General features: G+C 37.6%; 1 protein-coding gene across 1 annotated transcript in view; it reads left to right on the forward strand.

Moving 5' to 3' along the window:
* NCKAP5 (NCK associated protein 5) overlaps nucleotides 1-23,738 on the forward strand; it is a 348,475-nt gene that overhangs the window by 245,903 nt on the left and 78,834 nt on the right. The window contains exons 7-9 of the mRNA XM_030454353.1: nucleotides 6,993-7,061; nucleotides 13,775-13,813; nucleotides 19,726-19,845. Coding sequence (XP_030310213.1) covers nucleotides 6,993-7,061; nucleotides 13,775-13,813; nucleotides 19,726-19,845 — 228 coding nt within the window. The remainder of the gene's footprint in view (nucleotides 1-6,992; nucleotides 7,062-13,774; nucleotides 13,814-19,725; nucleotides 19,846-23,738) is intronic.

Genomic DNA, 23,738 nt, shown 5'->3' on the forward strand with positions numbered 1-23,738 from the left:
ATATGAGGTTTACTTTTAGTCATTTTAAGCAGGCAGTTTCATCAGCAGGGTATGAATCTCATTTGGTTTTGGTTTGTTTGATTCAGCTCCTGAAATTCATATGTTTATGCAAGATGAGTAGATTTGAAGGATTAAATTGTAGTTATCCCCTTCTTTCAAAACGGAGGCTTCATCATGTATATCCAACACCCTTTGTTTCTTCTCATGGGAAATGGGACACACTTGAGAGACAGGAAAAAGCTCTGTGATTATGAGCCCTCTCTGGGAGCCTGAAATATGCTGCAGATCAGCAGATAAACAAGCAAATTTTGTTTTCTGATCTCTGGCAGCATGAAATCCATAAAATTTTTAAAGCTGTTATGTAATTTCTGGTGTACATTCATGTTTAAATACATGAATCAGCTCATCAATAATTGGTAAAAGATCATATGCAGTTGCAGAGACCTTGGGCTGCTTTTTGTTAGGAGCATTTAAACCTAAGTTTTTATGTGATTTTAAGTGGTTAACTTTCTGATGTTGAATATATTTCTTCTGATTTCTAGAATATGTTAGAAGAAGGTTCTACTGCTCTCTCTGAGACTACAAACCTGTTTTAGTGTTAGAATAGCATGGCCTATGAGTTAGACAGTTTTTGAGACCTGATGGTGGCTCATTGTAATATCACAATATTTTTGTGTCAGTAAAGAACTTAAAAAATACATTCTTGGAATTTTGAATGTCAGGAATTATCCCTAGCAGTACTACCCAGCAGGTTTAGTGTGGCATAAGCTGCAGTTCAGCTGGGAGATGCTTCATGGTTGCTCCCCTGTTGTGCACAATGTAAAGCAGAAGGTGCAAACATCCAAATGTTCCCAGGAAGGTCATGAGGTGCTGTTCTCATTTTGCTCCTAGCTGTCTGTAGCAATAGAAAAGGCACTGGCAAGCAGCCAGCAGAAATGCTTTCATAGAGCTGAAATTAAATTAAGGCTTTTGTTACCATAATTATGTTGATTAAAAAATACAAATGTAATTTTCGGAACTTCTAACCAGCATAACTATGCTGTTAAACCTTTCTCTGATAACTTGTTGAGTTTCCTGCAGCCAAAGATATGGTGATGGTTCAAGTGGTAACCTGGTAAATTCCTCCTAGAATAGCATCTTAAAAAAAAAAGGCCATAATGACCTAAACAAAGATTAGAACATTACCTCTTACCTTACCAACAGCAGGTTTTTACTAAGGTTTTGACCTCTCATGTCCACCATAGGAAGCTGTGACCACAAAAATACACAAAATCAGAGGCTGATAGCAGGAAAAAAAAAATTGCTGAGCACATCTGAAGTTCTTGGACAGCACATTAACACACTGCACGGGGCATGACAAATGAGTGTCTGTGTAAATCAATAAAAGTTTCTATAAACAGACAAATGGTTTAGTAGGAATAACAAAGTAGTACACATGGTAGCAGATGTTGTAGCATCCTGTCAGGGATTTTAAAGTTCACTGTCATAACTTTGTTCCTCTTGACCTTTATTGATGATACCTTCAGAGCATGCTGAGCTGCTATCTTGACGTACAACCTTTAGACCTTCGTCTCCTGGCGATGGCAATGGGGGTGGAATAGGTAATTGCTAAAGGTCTCTTCTGACCCAAACCATTCTATGATTCTACCAACTCCTTTCGCTTTAGTGCAAAATGAACACTACTCTCCCCTTTCTTCTCCCTTCCACCTCCCATCCTTTTATCTAGCTCTAGAATGGTCTAGTAAGGGAAATTGGGTTGTGTGTGCTTCTCTTTTATTCATGTTTTCTAGTACAAAATGCAGTGTTTTAATTCATTTCATTGTGGTTATAAAAACATTGAAGACTTTCTGCTGAAGAGTTCCTAATACCTACATGAAGTAATTCTTCACTTGAAGGCTCAGTGCACCAAGTGCATCCTAATTCATAATGGGTAGGAACAGGCTAGCTAAATAACAAAATGTTGTTGTACCTTTTCTCTTGACTTTATAAATCAAGGCCCAGAAGGGTAAAGTTTAAACTTTTTTGAAAATCCCTTTAAGGACTTAAATCCAAATCTTTTTTTCAAACAGGATTTGAGCACTTCAGTCTGCTCGCTCAAGAAGCACACAGAAATGGCTTTTGCAGGATGTTAGTAGAAAGTTGTCCCCTCAAGTGCCACTTAGGCAAATCTGAAGGAGATATGGATGTCTCATGACATTCTCAAACATAAGAATGTACCAGCCACTTCTACCAAAGACAGGCAAATGGTGAAAAAGAATAGTTATTAGATAATCCTTAACCTGTTGTAATAAACCTCTCTAAAGCTGTAAAGAGTGAAGACAATGAAGAGGTTGTCCTACATGTTCGTATGAGCATAAGAGTATATTTATCAGTTGTATATTTCTTTCACACATGTGCAGTCTGGTGCTGTTATTTAGCTGAAAGCTGCTGTGTTCTGTCAGTGTGGGTGAGGACTGAACCTCCCAATAAGTCTAAGATTTCACATAGTAAGAGCAGTGGGAGACCTTGTGCTGTGGCTCTGTAAACCCAGAGAAAAAGACTCCAAACTGGAGAGGAGCAGAGCAGGTTTTGCCCCAGAGCCAACTAATAATGAATAAGTTTTGGGAGACAACATTTCCCTCTGTTCTGGGGGAGGAGGTTAGTTGTTTGTATTTGGTTTTTTCCCTCTGATTCAAAAAGCTGTAGTGTCTTTTGTTGTTCAATAACAGAAAATGGAATATGACCACATTAAGAATATATTTGAGATGCATTTTAAACTTCAGGTTAAGATGCATTTTCATAAGATTTTAAAGTTTAGTTGGTTGTACTACCTGAATGGATGCTTCTTTGTTAGATGTTAAGGGTGTCCTAAAGCTAATTATCATGACTGTTTTAGAAATTTTGTAAAGAATAATAATTAATTGGCCTGTCTTTACTGACCCAGTATATAGCTACTTATAGAAACATGGAAAAGGCTAAAGCTGCTGCCTGTCTGCTTCTTCCTTCTGTAGCATAGTGAACTAAAACTCATTGTGAACCAAAGAACTTCCTCTTAACCCAAAGGGATTTCAAGGAAACATTGTGTTATGTGAAGAGAATTAGAGTTTAATTCTTTGCATCTGACTTGTGTCTACATTAATGGGAAATAAAGGGCAGATTCTTACTGCTTTCAGCAGGAGCAGGACTGGACCTCAGTGCATCAGGTGTGCAGTCTGCCTGTTGCTCACCTGGAATGTAATGATGCAAACATCTACACTGCAGGAGAAAATACAGTATGTTCTTCAACATCTAGGAAGAGAAAAGTCTAAGCTGACATAAAAATAATTTTCCTCAGTATTAGGAAATGAAGAAATTCTCTCCATCCTGAGAAAGGGATTAAAATCAGAGTTGACAAAGTCTCTTGTAATGGCTGTCTCTTAGCTATTTTATCAATACCAAGCAACTTGTCTATTATACAAAATAGTCTGAAGGTTTCACTTTCAAATTGATTTTCCATAAATTCATTCTCACAATGCAGAGCAAAGCTGCCTCTAATTAATGCAGTTGGAAGCTGTTTAGCATTATCTGAGTCATGATTGAAATCTTAACATTTTCTAATTTGGAGAGACTCTGGTGCAAAATACTTTCTTCCATATCAGAACTAGAAAGTACCTCTGTTTTGACATTTTAGGGTCCTTGAATCTATAATGAACCAAGAGCAACATGTAATGTTTCCTTTCATGGTAAATTATGCCAGTTACTTTTGGCTGACTGAATGATGCTGAGCTTTGAGACCTGACCCCCAAGAAAAGCCATGCTTGCCTGTAGGCACTGGTGCCAGCTCTTGACTGTCACTTGTCTGAAGCAGCTTACTAGGCTGCATCACTTTCAGTGTTTGTGAGGCTGGAAGGGCAGAGATGGTTTATTTCTATGTATAGGATAAAATACAGAGAAGTTCCTAGAGGACACCTACACTTCAAAGCAGAAATCATTTCAGAAATCAAGTTGATACCTAACAGAGCATCATTATCAGTGATCTGACTTTTCTCCCTGCCTAGTCCCCTGCTAGGTTATGTACAGGAGAAGTTATTGCATTAGGGGTAAGGATTTCTCTGCCTCTGGGTGGCTACAAGTGTGCAGTAGTTTTCATGCTTTGAGAATCATGGGCTTCTTCTTGTGGCTTAGCCCAGTGTAAGCATGGCCTGAAAATAAAACCAGAATGTAATAGTGGTTTCCTCCAAGGAGACCTACTTTGCTTAACTGGCAAAAGATGCCTGGAATATGCAATACTGGAGGTAGGCAGATCCCTCTGAGCAAAAATTGAGCAGACTTACAATAACATCAAAACCACCAGTGGTTTCTGTTAAATAAATGAAAGTTTGGATTAGGAGGAAGGGTTTTGAGACCACAAGTGCTATTGCAAATTTTCCAAATGAATACTTTTGAGGGAATGAGGATTATTATCAAGTATTTGGTTGCAATATAGAGTGATTTAGTAAATCAATCAAATACTGGTTTTCCCATGATGTGGGAACTGGCACAGGATCTTAAGCATAGTCAGTCAAGTGTTCCCTTCTAGTCCAGTTCTCATTACAAAAAATGCCAAATAAATAGGCATGATTTGCTTGGCAATCAAGAAGCAGAGAAGTCAAGCTAACATTGACTGCATTGCATCCTTTCATTAGACTTTGGAAGCCAGTGGTGTGAAAAAGGATTTTATTATACAGATGTTTCCACTGTGGGTTGATAAGGGGGGAAATGTCGTATTTATTTATTATGCTGTCAAGTTCAGATTCCCTAATTTTGGTAGCTATTTGTAAAGGAATAGCTCACTGAAATCAGACATTCAGCTAAAAGATCCACGAGGATTTAGCTTCCATTTTACAGCCTTACAGCATTCAAAAATATGGACTAAGAGAAAGATGGGGAACTCTCTTGGTATTTTGTGTGGTACAATTATATACTTTAGTTCTTTATACATCTGTATAAGGGAGCAGTCTGCCCTGACTATTTCAGGATAAAATCAGGCAATGTATGTATATATTAGCAAAAATTAAAGTTAAAAAAATCAAAACTTAGAGGTATACCTATGTGCATGAGTGCAGACTAATCCTTTGACTATAGCTTCAAAACAATAAGAATATTTTTAATGGCATTCCAGGGTGAAACTCAAAAATCTTTAATTTATAGCAAAAATCTTTATTTTATAGAAATCTTTAATTTATAGAAATACATTTTTATTTGCAATTGTCACTTTATTAATCAACCTGCAAGAATGTGTCTGTTGTAGCAAACTGATAACTGTACCTGACAGTCTCTTTGGCAGGGAGGAGTGTTTACCCTCCAGCTTCTGATTTCTTACTGCTGCTTTTTCTTTTGTGGCTTCTGCTCCTACTTTGCTCCTTCCTTCTGCATCTGCTCTCTCATCTCACTGTGCTCTCTGCAGGATCACCCATAGACTTTTTATAGCCATATGTTGAATCCACTGGTAGGTGACATTGTGGAAATACGATGCAGAACATTTTTCCCATCTTTGCTGACTTTGATTGTACCCTCAAGATAAAGCACTGATTCCACACAGTTGTTTATTCAGACTTGTAAATAAGTAAACTCTATATGCCCTTGTTTCTTACCACCCTTTTAGTCTTTACTGTCTTTCAATATGCTGGATGATTATGCGAGTTTAGATTTTCTTCCTAATCTTATTTTTAGGATTTAGCTGTATATGAAACATTTGTTAATGACTCATTTTATTGGACTTCAGAATTTTCATTTTTTGAATCTCTGATTTTCTTTTAAAAGGTAATAAAAAAAAAATAAAACAGAGAACTGTGCATCTGTCCATAGAAGTTTTCTGTACAATACAACATTTTTTTCTGTAAAAATACAAATGTTAACTGTATTTATGACTGTTGGTTTGTATAACTGCAATTTTTATGAAGCAGAATTTGATTTTGTAGGTTGACAGAAGGCTGAAGTGAAGCAAATAATATGAATTGTATAATAGTTGTAATTATGTGAATGCTTGATCTTGGCGTTATGGTTACACGATGTGAAGTTATGCATGGGAGACAGAAAGGTTTCTAGAGCCAGTTTTAACTCATAGATTTTCACATAATGTTTTAGTTTTTTAGTATTTAAGAGCAAACTGGTTGAAATTTGCTTTGATGCAACTGTATACATCACAATTTAGAGATTTTCCTTTTGCAGTATTGAAAGAAGTACTGAAATTGTCATAATACATGGAAAAATACATTGAGTTACTGTAATTTATATATCAGACTGGCCTGTTTTTTGTTTGCAATATGCAAAAATATGATAGTAATGGAAATTCAAGGTAGAGAAAAGGCACTGCTATGCAGAAAACTGTCATATTTAAACTAACATACGAGAGAGAAAGATTTCCTGATTTTGACCTGCAGATTGCATTTAGATCTAGTAAAATACCTTGAAAAAAAAATCTTGAAATGGTAAGAATTGGTTTTTAAGTAAAAACTAATAAATTTTATGGCTTAGTTAAGGGGTGTGGTTCACCAATCAGTTGTAGGATAACCCCTGCAGAAACCCAGCTGCTGAAGGATTCCCACAGGTGAAAATTTTGACAGAAGGTTTCCTTTTATTTCCCTCTGATAGTAGCTGCTGCTCCTTGCTTCCAAGTGGCTTGCTCAGATAGCAAGTTCACTCTAAGCAGAAAAAGGAGAGGAAGAAAAGAGATATTAGTGTATCTTCTATAGTGTTTCACTGCCTGCTCCATTGCACCTGACAGGATGAGATCGTGGGCATACTCAGAATATCTGCTCTAATATTTTTCCAAATGGTAATGCATGGCGTGAGTAATCTTATAAATGAACGTCGCTTCTGCTTTCACTCAAAATAGCAACTTGTAGGAAAATAAATTGTGTGTTGCTTTTTATTCTGGATCACAAAGAAATAAACCAAAGTAAGCACCCAGAGAGTTGTTACAAATTGACGTGTAGCACAAGATACCCTTTGTTTAATTTACATATTTATTTATTTATTCTATTTTTCTGTAGGCAGAGAATTCAGCGCTGGCTCTGGAAAATGAAAATCAGAGAGAACAGTATGAAAGATGTCTTGATGAGGTAAGGTAGATAAAAAGGTTATTCTTACCTGGTTCTATAATTAAATGAATAAAAATTAATCTCTCCCTCTCTTACAAGGTTGACATTATACTGCAATTTTCTAGTATTACCTCATTCTAATTAATTCCAAGAACATGTGTCTGGCAGTCATAGGTATTGTTCTCTATGACCTCCGCTGTAAATCCTGGTTTGACTTGATCTCTTCACCAAAAAGTTGATAACCCTATGACCAATATTTGGAACTGTTTTGGTTTCATTAGGAGGACAAATTGATAATTTTCCTATTAGGTTTTATGTACTCTTTTTCTGTAGAGTGAAACATGGGTGACAGTGGCTTCTGTCAAACCCACCCCCCTGGCTTTCCTATGCAATACATTCTGTAACCAGGGAATTTAGTCTATCCATTCCCTTTTAAAGTTACATATACAGCTTTTTATGTTGGGTTTTTTCTAGCTGTTGGCTAATTTCTGCCATGTGGTTCAGCTTTTGATGAGACCTTCCAGTTACAGCTACATAATACACCCATCATTTCCTTTCTGGCAATACTTACCATTCCAAAAATGTGTAGTATCTCCTGTTGCATGCAAGTTGATATGTATATATACTGATGCTAACTTGTTCCTTCCATTTATCTTGTAATAAAGCTCTTCAGCATACACCAAAGGTTGAAATAGTTTCAAGGTTTTGAGTAGCTCAGAGAGTTGCTTAGTAGAAATCATTTCCCTGTTCCATAACAAGGGTGCAGAGGAGCATAAGGAATTAGGTAACATGCAAAGAAAGCAAAAACTCCAGTAGCATTTCAGTAATACCTTTGAGGAAAGAGTACATGAGTGTGCAGAGCACACGGGTGACAGCTCAGGTCTTCATACCAGCTATTTAAATATATGATCAGCGTTTGCTGAGTGGTTACTGGCAGGAGCCAGATTAGTGCAGATTTTCATCAGGAAATCCACACTTCTGCACTGTAGGATATTTTTATCAGGCAGCTGGAGCAAAGGACTTGCAGATATTTCTTTAGCACTGGGATATCTGCAGAGCCTTGGTCTGAATTGGCTTGAGGCATTCAGTGCTTACTTAAATGATATTTGAGTATCTTGGTGGTAAGGATGAAATTACCAGATAGTTACTAACTTTACTTTAAATTACAAAGCTTAATTTTAAAATATTTTCTGATTGTCTAGGGCAAGCTACCTACTTAATTAATTTTAGAAATAAGTAAAGCACCATAACTGTCCAGTCCAGCAAAACACTCCATACACATTATAAGAACAGAGAAGATGTTTTGTTGTATTTGCAGTAAAGTGATGGATTTCCATTTCTGGGTCATGTTTTTTAGAGACCATTGCAGTTTAAAGAGTGAATAATTATATCAAACTATGCTCTGAACTTTATTATCTTCAAAATTACAGAGGCTGTTCTCAGTTCTTCCATATTATCACAGCTGTATCCACCTTCTCCCACTGTGTCAACTTTTTCAGAAGGAAGTTCTTCTTACCACCTGCGGTTTTGTGCTTCCTTGCTTTATTTTTTGTTTGCTTATTTTCTTCTTTTTTTTTGCCTTCTGTTTTGTGTGTAGTGACCTCTCTTGACCTTTCTTGTGGCTTGGTATCACTTTTTTCTTCCTCTCCCCCCTTTACCTCCCACGATGCTTTGGCATTGGTAGTGTAACCAGAATTCTTTCAGCTGACACAAACTTGGCCCTAATCCTTTCTGATCACTGAGGTGAAGGAGGGATTTAGACAACAAAACCATGCTTAATAATTGCAAGTTCTGAAGGAGACACAGCTTAGCACCCACCTGGGCACATTCCACTGCAGGAGCTTCATAGTACATCTCATGTTTTCACCCTACATCTTGATAATAACAATAAAGAGAATAGGAGATGAAACATAAATTTAATTAGCCAATAGCTTAATCAGTGACTGCAGGAACCTCTTTTTTCCATCCAGAGTCTTCTGAGGATGTGTTGTACTGGGGACAGAGTGGCTGGAGAGCAGCCAGGCAGAAAGGGACCTGGGAGTCTGCATCGACAAGAAACTGAACATGAGCCAGCAGTGTGCCCAGGTGGCCAAGAAGGCCAATGGCATCCTGGCCTGTATCAAAAACAGCGTCACCAGCAGGTCCAGGGGGGTGATTCTGCCCCTGTACTCAGCGCTGGTTATGCCACACCTCGAGTACTGTGTCCAGTTCTGGGCCCCTCAGTTTAAGAAGGATGTAGAGGTCCTGGAACAGGTCCAAAGGAGGGCAACCAGGCTGGTGAAGGGACTCGAGCACAGGCCCTATGAGGAGAGGCTGAGAGAGCTGGGGCTGTTCAGCCTGAAGAAGAGGAGGCTCAGGGGAGACCTCATTGCTGTCTACAACTACCTGAAAGGAGGCTGTAGTGAGGTGGGAACTGGACTCTTTTCACAGATGACCTTCAACAAGACAAGAGGACACAGTCTTAATTTGTGCCAGGGGAGGTTTAGGTTAGATATTAGAAAGAATTTCTTCACGGAGAGGGTGATTAGGCTATGGAATGGACTGCCCGGAGAGGTGGTAGATTCTCCGTCCCTGGAGACATTTAAAAAAAGACTGGATGTGGCACTCAGTGCCATGGTCTAGCAACTGCTCCGGTGGGTCAAGGGTTGGACTAGATGATCTCTGAGGTCCCTTCCAACCCGGCTAATTCTATGATTCTATGATTCGATGAAAATCCTTTCCAAGCACAGATTTTTAATGAAGATCTTAAGAAAATACAATACTTTCCACAAATATTTTTATGACAAAAAAAAAAGTCTTCCACCTAATATTTTTTTGCCATTGAGACTTGAAATCTAATACTTCCTCTGTTCATAGCTTACCTTACACCATTCCCCACTTCTTGAATGTGAAAAATTCTTCAGATTTGCCCTAGTTTGGGTTTCAGGACTTCTTTTTAGGAGCAGGCATCTCCTCTGCAGCTCTGTATCTGTCTGTGCTGCAGCTCTGGTTTGCTCCAGGGAGAGGTGGTAGGTGTAAAGGGAGGAACACCAGGGGGTGATCACACCTTAACTTGAGGCAGCTAAGACTGCCACCAAGACATCTGAGTGCCTACTAAAATCATTAATTTAAATTTCCCTCTGCAGTCCAATTAGTTATGAGTTCATTGATCATCTCTTGGGCTATTGCACAAAAAGCTCTTAGCTCCAAAGCTCATGCCTTGCCACATACAGGCCCTTAAGGTACTGAAGGTTGGAACCATCCCTTGGTAACTATTGGGTGAATGCTGCCATCTCTCACCCAGCATTGAACATCATCAAATTGCAGCTTTTGTCCCATGGGCAAACTCTGCTCAGGGCACTCATCATTTAATTTGGCCACCCTGCCAATAGTGTCCCTGCTTGGTCCCTCAGGCATCAGAGCAATGAGGGAAGGACACTTGCTGTGCTTTCTGTGAAGGTGTTGGTGGCCATTTATCTGTATATAAAGGAAGGGGAAATAACCACCAAAAACATACCAGAGCTGAATATTTTAAAACTGTCCCTGCCATTATTTTCATCTCATTTTTCTTCTTTTTTATTAATCAATTCTTTTGCATAGTTCTTTTCATTTGTAAAATGTCCCACATTTAATATTGGATGAATGCTTGCACCTCTGACTTACAAATGAATGCTCTGTAATCATTTTCATGGTAAAACGCAGTGAAACTCAAATGTTCACGGAGATGAAATCTGAAAAGAGTATGGGTCAAGCTGAAGTGAGTCCTTTATGATTTTTAATAAATATTCACTGATTTTTTAAGTAATTGTTCATCTCTGGAGTGTACATGTAAGCAACCTTACAACAGTGTTAAGGAAAAAAATGTCATTGAAATGTTCCAGTACTTGATAAATAAGAAAAGAGCTCATTTAAATTTAGAAATACTCCATAAACATAACTTTCTGACTCTGAAAAACCTGATGCAAAAAAGCTGGAGTCCCTCTAGGGTTTGTGGTTAACATGCTTTATTGTAGTTTCCTATCTGGAATTCTGCTGTAAGTTTATTAGTAAATGGTAGTGTCATGTTTATTCACATCACTGAACCAGCTGAGATTTCTCTCAAGCTTCACCATATTTAGGTGCAGGAAACTGTGCAGCTTAAGGTAGGTGATATTTTTGCTGATGTAAGAATTAGTTAAAAAATACAAAGTTGTCTTAGAAAAGACCATTTTAAGATCTGAATAAAATGGAAGACCTTTCATGTTGCTTTTAATGTCTTTGTGCATATGAAGCCACATATTTAAAGCAGCTGTATGAATTCCCAGTACATGTCAAAGGTGCAAGAGATGTTACAGTAGAATCTCTTTTCTGATTCATTCCTTTATACCTTTTCTATTAAGACCACTTTATAACATGCATATGTAAACATAATTGTGGAAGGAAAAAATGAAGCTGGGCCTTTTATCTCTTTTATTGCATTCCACAAAAGGAATCCTCACCTAAAGATCTTGGCTATGACGTTCAGTAGCAATGCAGGCAGCGTGGAGGCAAGCAGCCTCATCTACTACATAATAGCAGAGTGAGAAACCAACCATCCCTATTCTGTTCCTTCTTTCACTTTGATTAACTGAATGAATCACAGGTCGAGTCATTTTAGAGCCAGCCTTTTACCGGGATTGAGTTTCAGTTCTGCCTCATAGCAGTGGGAAGCTCACATATTCCTCATGTCAGAAGTCGGTCCCTCTGCCTTCAGTGGTGTCACTTTCCTCAGATTTTTGGTAGTTGTGACTACCAGTTTTCTAGTGCTGGCTTATGTTGTTCATATCCACAGTCTGTAAGTAAAAATAAACTAGACCTGCTTGCTTAGCAGTTTATTTCTATCTGGGCATTAGTGCTGTGGGAGTGGGATGGCAGTGTCATTTGTAGTGCAAAAGCTTGAATATCATTCCACTTATTGAATGCTAAATTAGTTTTAGTAACTGCAGAATGTTTCACTGAAGACTTCCCAGCTCTGCTCCTGCTGAAAACCAATAATACAGACCTGAAAATCTTTGAATGGTAACACAATTTGCCAAGTTGCTCGCTACTAGAATAAAATAACCTCATTCTGGGAAAAAAGAAGTTACATATCTCTCTTCTTGAGCTCTGTGGTAGCTCAGGATCACCAGCAGGTGCTTCCATTTGGATACCTAACTTCATACACACTGAGCTGGAAAATTTGTCATATAACCATCAGCACATTCATTTTTTTTTCCCATTTGGAAGATTATGCCATTTACACTCCTCTGTGCAATATATAAAGCTATAGGAGTAATTTTGTAGGCTATTCTGTTGTGAATGACTGGTACCCGCTTCAAAGAACCTTTTAGTTCTTCCTTGGTGAAGTAATTCCATGTCAGAAAGTACAGAAATAATATCTTCAGTATGATTTGTTCAATTTTCAGGTAGAGCAAACAGATGTTAAAAGTACATGCCAGAAACAACACTTGTCAGATGTAGATCCTGAAAGCCTACAGGGCAAGGCACATGGTTTTTCAAATCTGTAACATATTTACTTTTATTGGTTACAACCATTCTAATATTATGTATAGAGCTATTTTATGTAACCATTGTTCCATGGGCTGCCTTAAGTTAGGGACAGTTTGGAGAAGAAAATTAATACAAGGCAATTTTATGAGAATACGAATCAAATGCAGCTTTTAGATCTAAAGGAACCGAACAGAAATTAAGGCAGAAATTAATGATGTTTAACTCTTTCCTCCCAACTCATCCATGGTGTGTTTTCTTTAATTCTTTAATAAGAAGGATCAATGCAGATATGGTGATATCTGCATACACTTTTTCTGCTTCTTAAGCCAAAACCCAACCAGGAACCGTAACTTCTCTCTTTGCAGAGTGGGATCTCAAGTTTCTCTGCCTAAATGCAAGAGGAAAAGTTATAGGCAAACAGCTTGTGTGATAGCAAATGCATATATTGTTCTAAATTCCAGTGGAAATGTAACATAGAAACTAAATGTCATCAAGAAAATCTTATCTAAGTCTTATCTAATCTTATCTTATCTAAGTCCCTCTTTCTGACCCTCCTTTATCCCCTTCCCGGCCCCTATTCCTGCTGGTAAATATAACTCAGAAAGGATGTATAAAGTAAATAACTTCCAAAATTCCCTGTTGAATATATAGTTGTACTAATCAATGGTGTGTAATCTCACTCAAGTCAATTAAGGTGTGTGGTGTGAATGTCATCCAACCCCATTCTGATGACAGTAGGTACTTTAATTTTCTGTTGTACTTTATGGTTTCTCCTTGTCATGAAAGATGTACCATTTTGTCAATATTGAATCAAGAAATAATTAAACTTCATGAAAACATTGAAGACTCCATCTTCAGCTGGCAAAAATCAGCTCTAGTGAATTCATTCAATGCATGCTGATGCAAACCAGCTGCATATAGGACTGGGAAGTTTTAATCTAGTCCAAAGAACAGATGACATAAAAAACAAATGTCCATCGTATCATACTGCAACTCATACAATGCAGTGTTTATAAGGAGGACCAGAACAGAAGTAGTTAATGGGCATTTCTGATATTCTTGTTAGCATTATGTGATGAAAATAATAGTAAGTAACAAAAATACTGGAATTGGTGGTGGTTGTAGATGTAAAGTGGAGTGCAAATCCACAGAAGAGGGTGTTGTTATGCATAAAAAGACATGATAACATACTTAAACTACTTTATACTTATACTTTATCCTTAAACTATTTTATTTATTTATTTCAGGTAGCTAACCAGGTTGTTCAGGCTCTGCTTACTCAGAAGGTAAGGTGCAGTTATATTGCAGTGTAGCTTAAAGCTTGCAGTTCATTGTTCACTTGAGAGATGTATATTCTTATATAGTATACATCTTTAAACTGTGCTCACACATGTGATTAGCAAGGCTGCCACATGTCAGGCCCAAAGTCAAGTGTTTTGCAACCCCAGTGAGCAAAAAATCTGTGTGGCTGTTCAGTCCTCAGGCTGGATCATTTAGGACCAGTATCCAATTTTGTATTATTTATCTATATTGAGACAATATAATCTGCAAAGCCTTCCTCCAGATGGTGATTTTTTTCCACTCCTTATCCCTAATGAGTTATGTCACTCCCACAGTCAGTTCCTGTAGAACATAAAACAGATAAATTACAGTGCATGTCAAGAGCTGGGAAGACTTCCTGGGGTGGACCTGAGAGAAAGAGAAGGCTCCATGTGCAGAATGCACGTTCAGATGCTCTGCTCATGGGCTGGCAACCTGGAATAGAGTATGGGTATTTTGTTTCAAAAAACCTTTTGTTTTCTTCCTGCTCCATTCACCTGGGTAAGCAGGGGAAGTACTGCTCAGGGAAAATTCTTGTAGGGTGCTTGCAGACCTTTCAGGGTCTGTTCAGGGTCAGGTCATGACTAAAGTGTCTGTTCACACTCCAAATTGTTGCGTGTGAAGTGTCGCATTGGTTTAGATGGGGTGGGAGGAGTAAAATTAAAAATAAGATTGGTAAAATGAAGGCTATCTGGAAAAAAAAAGAACAAACTGAGAGAAAAGCAAGGTAATACAGATAAGGAGAAATAATCAGCTGCCCAGAGAGGATGGGGAATAACTTGTTGGACAGTTCTACAAAAAAGTGTTCTTTGAGTTGAATATGACTCCATGATGACATTTTGTTGAAGAGGGAGGAGGTGGTGGAGAAGACAAACAAAATATAAAGATCTATAATGATAATCTATGAAGCCCTTCAATATTCATGAAATGATCCTTTATGAGATCTAGACCACTTGATGAATGTGAGATTATTAAAATGCTTTGGATCATTTAGCTTTAAAAAGACAAGTCTGGAAAAAAGACATAAATACAGTCTTTTAGTGCTTATAGTGCAAAGAAGAATATAAACTCTTCTGTCTCCACTGAATGCCAGGACAAGAAATGATGTTCTTAAAATGCAGCAAGAAACGCCAAGTTAAGATAATCAAAACCCTCTGCCACATGATGAAAATCTTTCTGGATGAAACTATAGCAAAGTACTGGAATAGATTTTTGAGGACTGGCTCCAAAGGTTCCATTGGGAACATCATTCAGAACAGCACAACACCCAGCAAAGGAGTTGGGCAGGGAAGATGCTGAGCACCAAGTGTCAGGGTTCTGTGGTCACTGAGCAGGTCTGAGCAAAGCCAAACCCAGGGGGTTAGGACACAGCTCAAGGATCCAGGAGGCAAAGTGCTGCTTAGCTGCAAGGTGGCTACTGTGTGGCTCAGATGTGAACAAGATGACCTTAACCTCAACTCCTAAAAGGGGGGGAGTGTGCCCTGAGAGCAGGATAGACAAATGGCCATACCCATGACTGTCTGCACCTAAGTGAATGGTAAATAGGTGCCCAAGGTTGCATTTGACTGTCTGGAAATCAGGGAGAAGGCTGGATACCCTTCTCAGGTCCTTGCCTGTGAGATTTGCTGTGAAGCAGTTTTTTGACATTATGGATATACTAAAAGATGCACAGAAAGGTGTTTTGACCCCATTGAGTCTGGTCTTGGGTATCCTGCCCTGAAGACAGAGATGTCCAGATGACCTGTAGGTCAATGATGCAAGACCCTGGAGATGCAGTTGCCCATTATATAGATAACACATTCCTGTGGGCCAAGCTAGCATCAGGAATCCAGAAGTAATAACATTCCCTAAATCTCTGCACTTGACAGCTGTGGCTACAAAACAGCCACAGAGCTCTTACCACAGGTTGGGGCTGAAAGTATCAGTGTTCAATCCTACATTTTTTTGATGCACAGCAAAGTGTTTTACTCTGGAAGAGTAAAATTGCCTTACAGCAATTGAAAGTATTGTAGCTTGGAGGTGATTTGTGCAAAATACAACATATGGGGAATCTTGCCCTGCTGTTATCTGTGCTGTGTCACTCCTCCTGTACTATGGATACACATATGCTCTATGGGCTGTGTATCTTCAGAGGTCTGCAGTCTGCAGAGCTATTGTTGTGACACCTTTTAGAAACCTAACTTCAGCTATTTTTAAAAAGAATCCCAAATCTGTATTTCAGTACAGCTTAAATGGAAATGGAGAAATATTCTCATAACAATGCCCACAAAAACCTAGTTCACATTTTGTAATATAAAACCATATGTGATTTAATATTTACCAGAGGGTTAATCTCAATGTATTAATCTCTAGTTTGGGAATATTGTAGTTGTTCCTCAAGTGAAGAGAAAAGCTTCCTAAGTCTCTTTGCAAAGACATCAGACATTTTGCTAACTACAGACTTTCTCAGTAATGAATCCTCCCAAACCCATAGGAACCAAGGAGTTCATATGGATAAAATAAAACCCGATTTGAATACATTTTAAAAAGTGATTTACTTGGTATTGATGAGCTTTAACAGCTGCTTACCTATTACTGAGTAATAACAGTTAATTTAATATCCATAGAAAGAGCAAAGAGGGTACTCTTCTAAATGCTAATGAGTATTAACTGTTAGAATGCTCCTGACACCATTCATACAAGTCCTTTTATAAGGAAAGACAGGAACACAATAGCATAAAATAAAGAGGAAATTGAACTCCTCACACAGTCTCCAATAGGTAGATATCAGACCCCACATAGTAACCAGTAAACAGATAAATCTCTCGTGGTGCAACTGAGCAGTAAGACAGAGGCAGTCATGCCACAGTGAGATAACACACCTCTGGGGCATGGTGAGCCATGAAGAAAAGCTGAGAGCTTTCAGAAAACAGAGAAGAATGATTTTGTGCAGTAACGCAGGCTGCGTGGGCTTTGCTGTGGGTTTGAAATTGTCCCTCAAGGACTAATTTTTGTTTAAATGAAGTACATGCTGTAATGGAACGACTGAAGCACTGGGTACTCGCCAGTATGGGGAAAGGCTCTGATTCCACCGAGAGATTCTGGTGACACAAATTGAGTGAGCAAAGCTTGAGTGATTTATCAATGTCACTGAAACCTTGAAATGGAATTATAGTCTTAACTGTGCACTTTTCAAGTGCATAATTTGTTATAATACGTATAGAATTCCTATAATATGAGAAGATTTTTTTTTTTTTTTTTTTTTACTTTGACTATGAAGAAACTATATTAAATTGAGATTTGTGCTGAATTAACCACACAGCAAAGTTTCACCATCCTGTGCAGCAAAATTATATGGATTTTCTATGACTTACTAATAGAAAATTTCACCTCTGGGAAATTTAAGAAGTCAGAAAGCCAACAAATTTATTTGAGACAAATGTGTATACTCTTGATACTTACTGGAAACATCCATTCTATCTCCTTCCATTGAAAACTTCTTGTTTCACATGAGATGCTAAGAGTGCTGGGAACAGAAATCTTTATTTAATTTTTTACGTTTTTCCATGTAAGACCTGGATCAGCAGTTGGGAGTTTTAGTTACACCATTAATGAAATTGTTCTGTGATCTGTGTAGCTGCTCTTTGCATACAGGTAGGTACTCAGAAAAATACTTTTTACTCTGGGTTCTCTATGCAAGTTATTTCTTCTGCATTTTTGTCAATGAAATAAAATTTTAAAAATTTAAATTCAGTGTTGAAAAAGAAGCAGCGTATTTAGAGGAAGAGCAGAGTATTTCTGGAACTTTAAATGGAGGCACTGAATTCCATTTGGAGATGAGTGACTCATAATGAAGAGGATAATGAAGAATTGAGAGCTGCTTGGGCATTACTGGAGTGAGAACACAGGAATACCTTAGATATTTGGGAGATTACTATCTTAATAGCTAGTCATTTTGCCCACAGGAGAGGAATGATATGCTTCAGCTATTTGGTAGTTGTATTAATTGGTAATTTTAAGACTTCAGCTTTCTAAATTCAGACTTTATTTTACCAGAATACTGCTACCTTAATGTGCCTCATTTCTCCTCTAGACTATGGATGGTGTTACCATTGGCACAGTTTATAGCATCTGGGCTGGCAATTATCTATCTTACATTTCACTTTTTACAGAAAGTCTAAAGTTTGAAACATAAACCTTATGGTTTTAAAACTGCAAAATAGGAAGGTTTTAAGCAGAGATGTTGCCAAGATTTAAATCTTTTTCTACATTGTCAGTTCCTGTGAATCATTTTTCTCTTTCACTGCACTTAGCAGTGTTGAAATGTTAAACACTGCTGTAACATCTAAGGCTCTGTTTGAAATTTTCTGATTATTTGTGAAAGGCAGATAATGATGGGTCTTGATGCTTGCAGTTTCCTAATAGAGATTGCCTTGTGTAAGATCAGAGATAAGAGGTCTCAGTGACAGAAATAAAAGCTTTACAGAAGATCAAACTCAAGATTTTTGGGCGATCCTGTTCAAAGGCTCGAGCCGTTTCACTTCAACAGCCACCCAAAAAAACAAAAAAAAAAGAAACTATGAGGAGAAAAAACCCACATTCATTCAGTTGCATTATAAAATTTTATACATACTGTATGCATAAAAAGATGTTTACAACCTCAGTGCTGGTTACAGTGGAAAGCAGACCAACTGTAGGGAAGAATTTAAGCAACATTTGACTACAATTTCCTCCTCTGAAGTTGTTTTTCCATAGGTTAGGTCACCATGTTGATAATGGTACTGACAGAACAGCATATGGGGATCCAGAGGCTTGCTTTTCCACCTTGATATGGGGGAAAGTAATAGGCAATACTACAGGGAAGCAGCTGTCCTAAATTTCAAAGTACAGGGGAGACTATTTTGGAGATTGAGGCTTTTTTAGAAGACAAAGCTAGATATGGCTGCATCTTAATATTCCCAAAGGTAATCTTTTGATCTGATGACACTGTTAATGCTGATTTATTAAGGTCTCACACCTCAGAATGGACAATGCACAAATTGTGCTGAAAGGATGAGTGTCAGATTCTGCTCTCCAAAATCCTTCTTCTGATAGAATCCTGTGTATCTTCAAGTGTCCAGGAAAAGCAGGTCTTGTCTTGGAGATAGATACTTGCTGTATCTGAAAGCCATTAATGGCTTGTTCATGATGAACTTGACTCAGCCTTGGCTAAAAGACCTGGATCTTTCAGTTTTGAAACAGTAATGTCCCTTGCCTGAAGATGCAGAGGTTTTAAACTCCACCTAGACTCCCACTGGCCTGTTTTAAGGCTTTTTGGTTCTTCATGTTGGAAATGTCAGACAGGATCATGCTACCACTTGTCTGGTGCATTAGCATCTCACTGTCTTCTAGCCAGCTCTGCAAGTTACAGGGGAAAGAAAGAGACCATCCACAATATGCCAGCCAACTATGCTGACTTGGGTATGGCAAAAAAAAGCAAGGAGAGGCTCAAACTTCAGAAAAGTACCTTGAAGGCATAATATCACTTTGAACTTCCTCCTGGTTTGCTCTAGCTTATGATTTTTTCTTAGCATATGCTTACTACATTATTTATAACCTAATTGCTGCTTCCTGCATTATGTCGTCTGCAAAATGAAACACATTGCTGGCAAAGTCGCTTCTAATACTAACATAATACTCAAAGGATATGTCAGGTAACTATTTTGTCTCATTATAAGATTTTTTTAATGTTATCAGGTGATGATCAAACAACCAGACAAAATGTAGCAGCACATTTCTCTGATTTCTACTGTTTTAAAAGTTGCATATGCATTTTGTCTTGGTATCTGTCATTACTTAGAGGTTTTTAAGTACTTCTGTTACCTGCTTTTTAATCTTCCTCTTTTCACTTGTGCTGCAGGATCTGAGGGAGGAATGCATAAAGCTGAAAACGAGGGTTTTTGATTTGGAACAACAGAATCGAACATTAAGTGTGCTCTTCCAGCAGAGAGTCAGACCAGCTTCTGACCTCCTTCTTCAGGTAAGGAATGGCCGTTGCAAAAGGACAACAATGAGCTTTATATCTATGAGAATTATACAGTATTTTTCTTCTTTTTAAGGTCATGTCAATAAGGAGGAAATGACAGTTCCTAGATGTAATATATTAGAATATCCTTTACCTATAGTCTGCTATCATTGAAACTCAAAGCACATGCCAGTGAGCTATGAGTACATATTATGCGCAAATGTGGAGAAAGTAGCACACCTGCAGAGTAACTTAGTCTTTTAGGTGCTTCTTCACTGTGATAAATGGAATTATATGGGTTCATTATCCCTCTGCAGGGGAGAAGCTTGAATTCCTTAGCATTCTTCTTGATGGTGAACAGTGTAATTTCCTGTGGGAAGACAGCCCATTTATTTAACTTTTGCCATATGTGTTACAAGGACCTAAGTACATCTTCAAAGGCATAGAGTGATTCCCCCTTCCTCCCCCCCCCAACATTTTATGTGAGGATATAGCTGAGGAACCAATTGACTCCTACTCCTTTGCCATTCTGGAATAATGAGTATCCCTTTTCATTTGGCAAAGTCCATTACTGTGAATTAATCCATCGCTTTGTCATCCTTTTGTGGAAGTAGAATGGCTTTACAGATGTTCCAACAAATCTGACCATGAGCTAGCAGAACAGTAAATGAGGTCTAATTAAAATGTGGCAGGTTTCTAACAATAGGCCAAATTCTGGTTCTAGCAATCTAAGTTATTTCTTATTAGAGAACACTTAATTTATTTTGGAGTAGAAATCTGATTCATGTCCAGTAAAAGTGATTTTAAATCTCTGATGCTCTGCATCTGTATCTCAAGGTAAAATTATCTCAAGGTTAAAAAAAATTATCTCAAGGTAAAATTGGCATCTGAGAGTTGCTATAACTCTCATCAGCTTGGGCTGTTGATGAAGGAACAAAGATGTGCTCACCAACTGGTGTTCAAAGATGAAGGAATCACTGAGATGAGGGCCAATAGCTAAACTTACTGTAAAACTCTAAAGCACAGGCAGGCTGGTGCCAGGTCACCATCACAGGTATCTCAGGTTCTTGTTCTGTCTCTTGATTTATGTTGATTTAGGTATTACTCTGTCAGGACTGTCTCCTGATTTCTTCTCTCTTGTCCCCTTCTTTCTTTCCTTCATAGACTGATTTCTCTCTATGCATTCAGAGTTTCTGACACATCCACTACAGCATGGACCTTTATTGCTCCCATCTTCCACTTTTGACAGTCCCATCACCTGCTTTTTCTTGAGGGATTCAAACTGTTTCCCATTGTTCTTCCTGCTCCAGTTTGGCTGGAGCTAATGTGTATAGATTGTTTTCTCTCTTTTTACTTCCTTTGTCTTTATTGGCTGAAGAAGAAGAGAATTAAGATAACTCTCAAAGTCCAGGTCTCCCAGACAGCAGTGAAATTTACTGTTTTATCCATGGACTTACTGCTTACCTCAGAAAATGAAGAGCTTCTCTTCAAACACTTCATATGTCATTTTTACCAAATTTGAAAGTTCCCAGTAATTTATATATCACCCCTCATTTTACTCTGAACTTGAATAAATGGTGTCTGGTCAATGATCTTGCAGTCTGAGATATAAAATCTGAAGAAGGGTGTATTCTTCGGACTGAAATTTAGCAAATATTGTTGTGTGCCTGCATAGAACTGAAGCACAGTTTGGATTTTGTCTTCTTCAAAATGCACATATCCCAGATTTAGAGCAGTAGCTAAATATCTGTCTACAGAAGAGTAGAAAGTATGTGGTTAAGGACATTCCTGTTAAATCATGACCCTAATCAAAGTGAATGTGTTAATTCTGCTAATGGGAGGAGGTGTAATTTCACCCATCCTGTACTGTCTGATGCAATAAAGTTATATTTTATTTACATGCTGATCTCATTCTAGTAATATTCCCAGTTCATACACTTTAAAAACTTGAAGGATGCTGCAGAGGAGGATACAAGCTAAAAATAACTAGTTATTTTTTGTGCATACCAACTTCTCTGATTTGATTGTATTACCATCACACTATTCAGCAACTGACTTTAGGACTCTTTTATTAAAGAGTAAGCTTATTTTGAAACCTAAACATTTCTTGACATCTTAGATTTCAATATAGCATAGATTTCTTAAAATATACAAGAATTTCACTGTTGCCCTATTCTTTATATATTTGACTTTAAGCAAATGATACATGATGTGAGTGTCTTCTTAGAAATCAGATCATACAGGTTTTTAAAATGAAAAATTGGTACCAGTGTTCAGATCTTGACTGCAGAATAATGGCCTCTATAGCCTACTGGTTGCACTGTGTTGCTTTTCCACATCCTTCTCAAACAGATCAAAAGAAAAACAGCCACCAAAACTATGAGTAAGGTTGTCATGACTTTCAGGAATCCTTCACTGTGAAACTATTATTAAAAGTATTACACTTTTATGCATTTACCAGAAGTGTATATATTCATTAAATCAAAGGGCCTGACAGTATTTTTCTAGATAATCTTTCTAACTGAAGGATGTGCTCTACACAGCCACTATTAGGGTACATAAATAAAGAGGAGCCTGATCACCTACTTTTTTTTTTAAATTTTAATTTATTCAGTCTATCTTCTTAAAATTAAGAAACCTTGGAAGCCTTTCTGTCTCAGCACCATCTGAGGAATAATAATAATTTTAGTTAAAAATTAGCACAGAGGAATAGTTTCTGCCCCAGCAGCCTCCATTTTCCTCAGTTAATAATACTAAAGTCTTCCTGTCACAGCAAGAGATTTTGGGGAGGATTGGGAGCTCCATTTTAGTGACCACCTTATTTTTCATCTGGCCGTGGGAGAAAAACTTGGGAATCATAGTCTTTAGATATAAAATTAGGTAGAGGGAAACCAGTTGGAACTGAAGAGGGAAAATGGTGAAGGTGATACACAGAAGGTTGCTGAAGGGGCAAGATAAATCCAAAGGGTGGATAACAGCAGGAATAAGAAGCCCTGGATGAAATGTAGCATTTCTGCTTTGCTCACAGCCTTTTATAGTACCTATGAAATATTTTTAAATGTAAATGTCAATATCAGTATATTTCTGTCGTTGCCTTCTTTTTTTTTCTAAATGACATGGTGTTTTCTTCAAAGAAACTTTAGACTGGTAAAATCACCCAATTACAGAATTTTTCTGAGCTATGTTGTCTCACAGACTTAATCAGGTATAGGCTGCTCAGTCTTGAGGCACAGATCTTCTTGCAGATATTTTTCCTCTAGCTCACCTTCTTTTTTTACTTCCTGAAAGTATAACTGATGACATTAAACCTGATTACATATCTTTCTTTTACCACACTGATGGCTTTTATAAAGTCAGTGAGAATAGCCGGGGTCAGGATTTGCCTTCTGGTAGATATGTCTATATTGTGTTTCTCTGTTAACATAAATTCAATATATTTGGTAGCTGAGTTCTTCCCATGGATGAAGACTTGCTTTCACTTTTCTCTAGGTTTTCTGCCACAGTTTTTTATAAATCCTTCAATGAAATGCAGTAAAAAGCAGCAAGTACCAACATTTGTTGAGTTGATTTATTTGATTAAATAAGTAATACAATTTTCATAGTTGGGTAAATATAAAATAATATTTCCAATCATAAGATTTACAGTGTCTTTCATCTTAAATTATATTTTCATTGCCATTTTATTTCTATCATAAAAATTCTTCTTTATCAACTCTAGAATAAAAAAAAAAAGCAGGGAGGACTCTTGAAGCATCTATTTCATGTGTTTCTCAGCTAGATTAAATCCCTTCCAACCCAAACCCAAACTGTTCTGTGATTTGTTATACATGGACCATCCAAATTGTTTAATTTTATTTCTAAAAATTTGTCTAGAATGCTAAGCAAAGTCTTCTGAATTCTCAGAAGGT

Source organism: Calypte anna, chromosome 7, assembly GCF_003957555.1.
Source record: "Calypte anna isolate BGI_N300 chromosome 7, bCalAnn1_v1.p, whole genome shotgun sequence".
Classification (NCBI taxonomy): domain Eukaryota; kingdom Metazoa; phylum Chordata; class Aves; order Apodiformes; family Trochilidae; genus Calypte; species Calypte anna.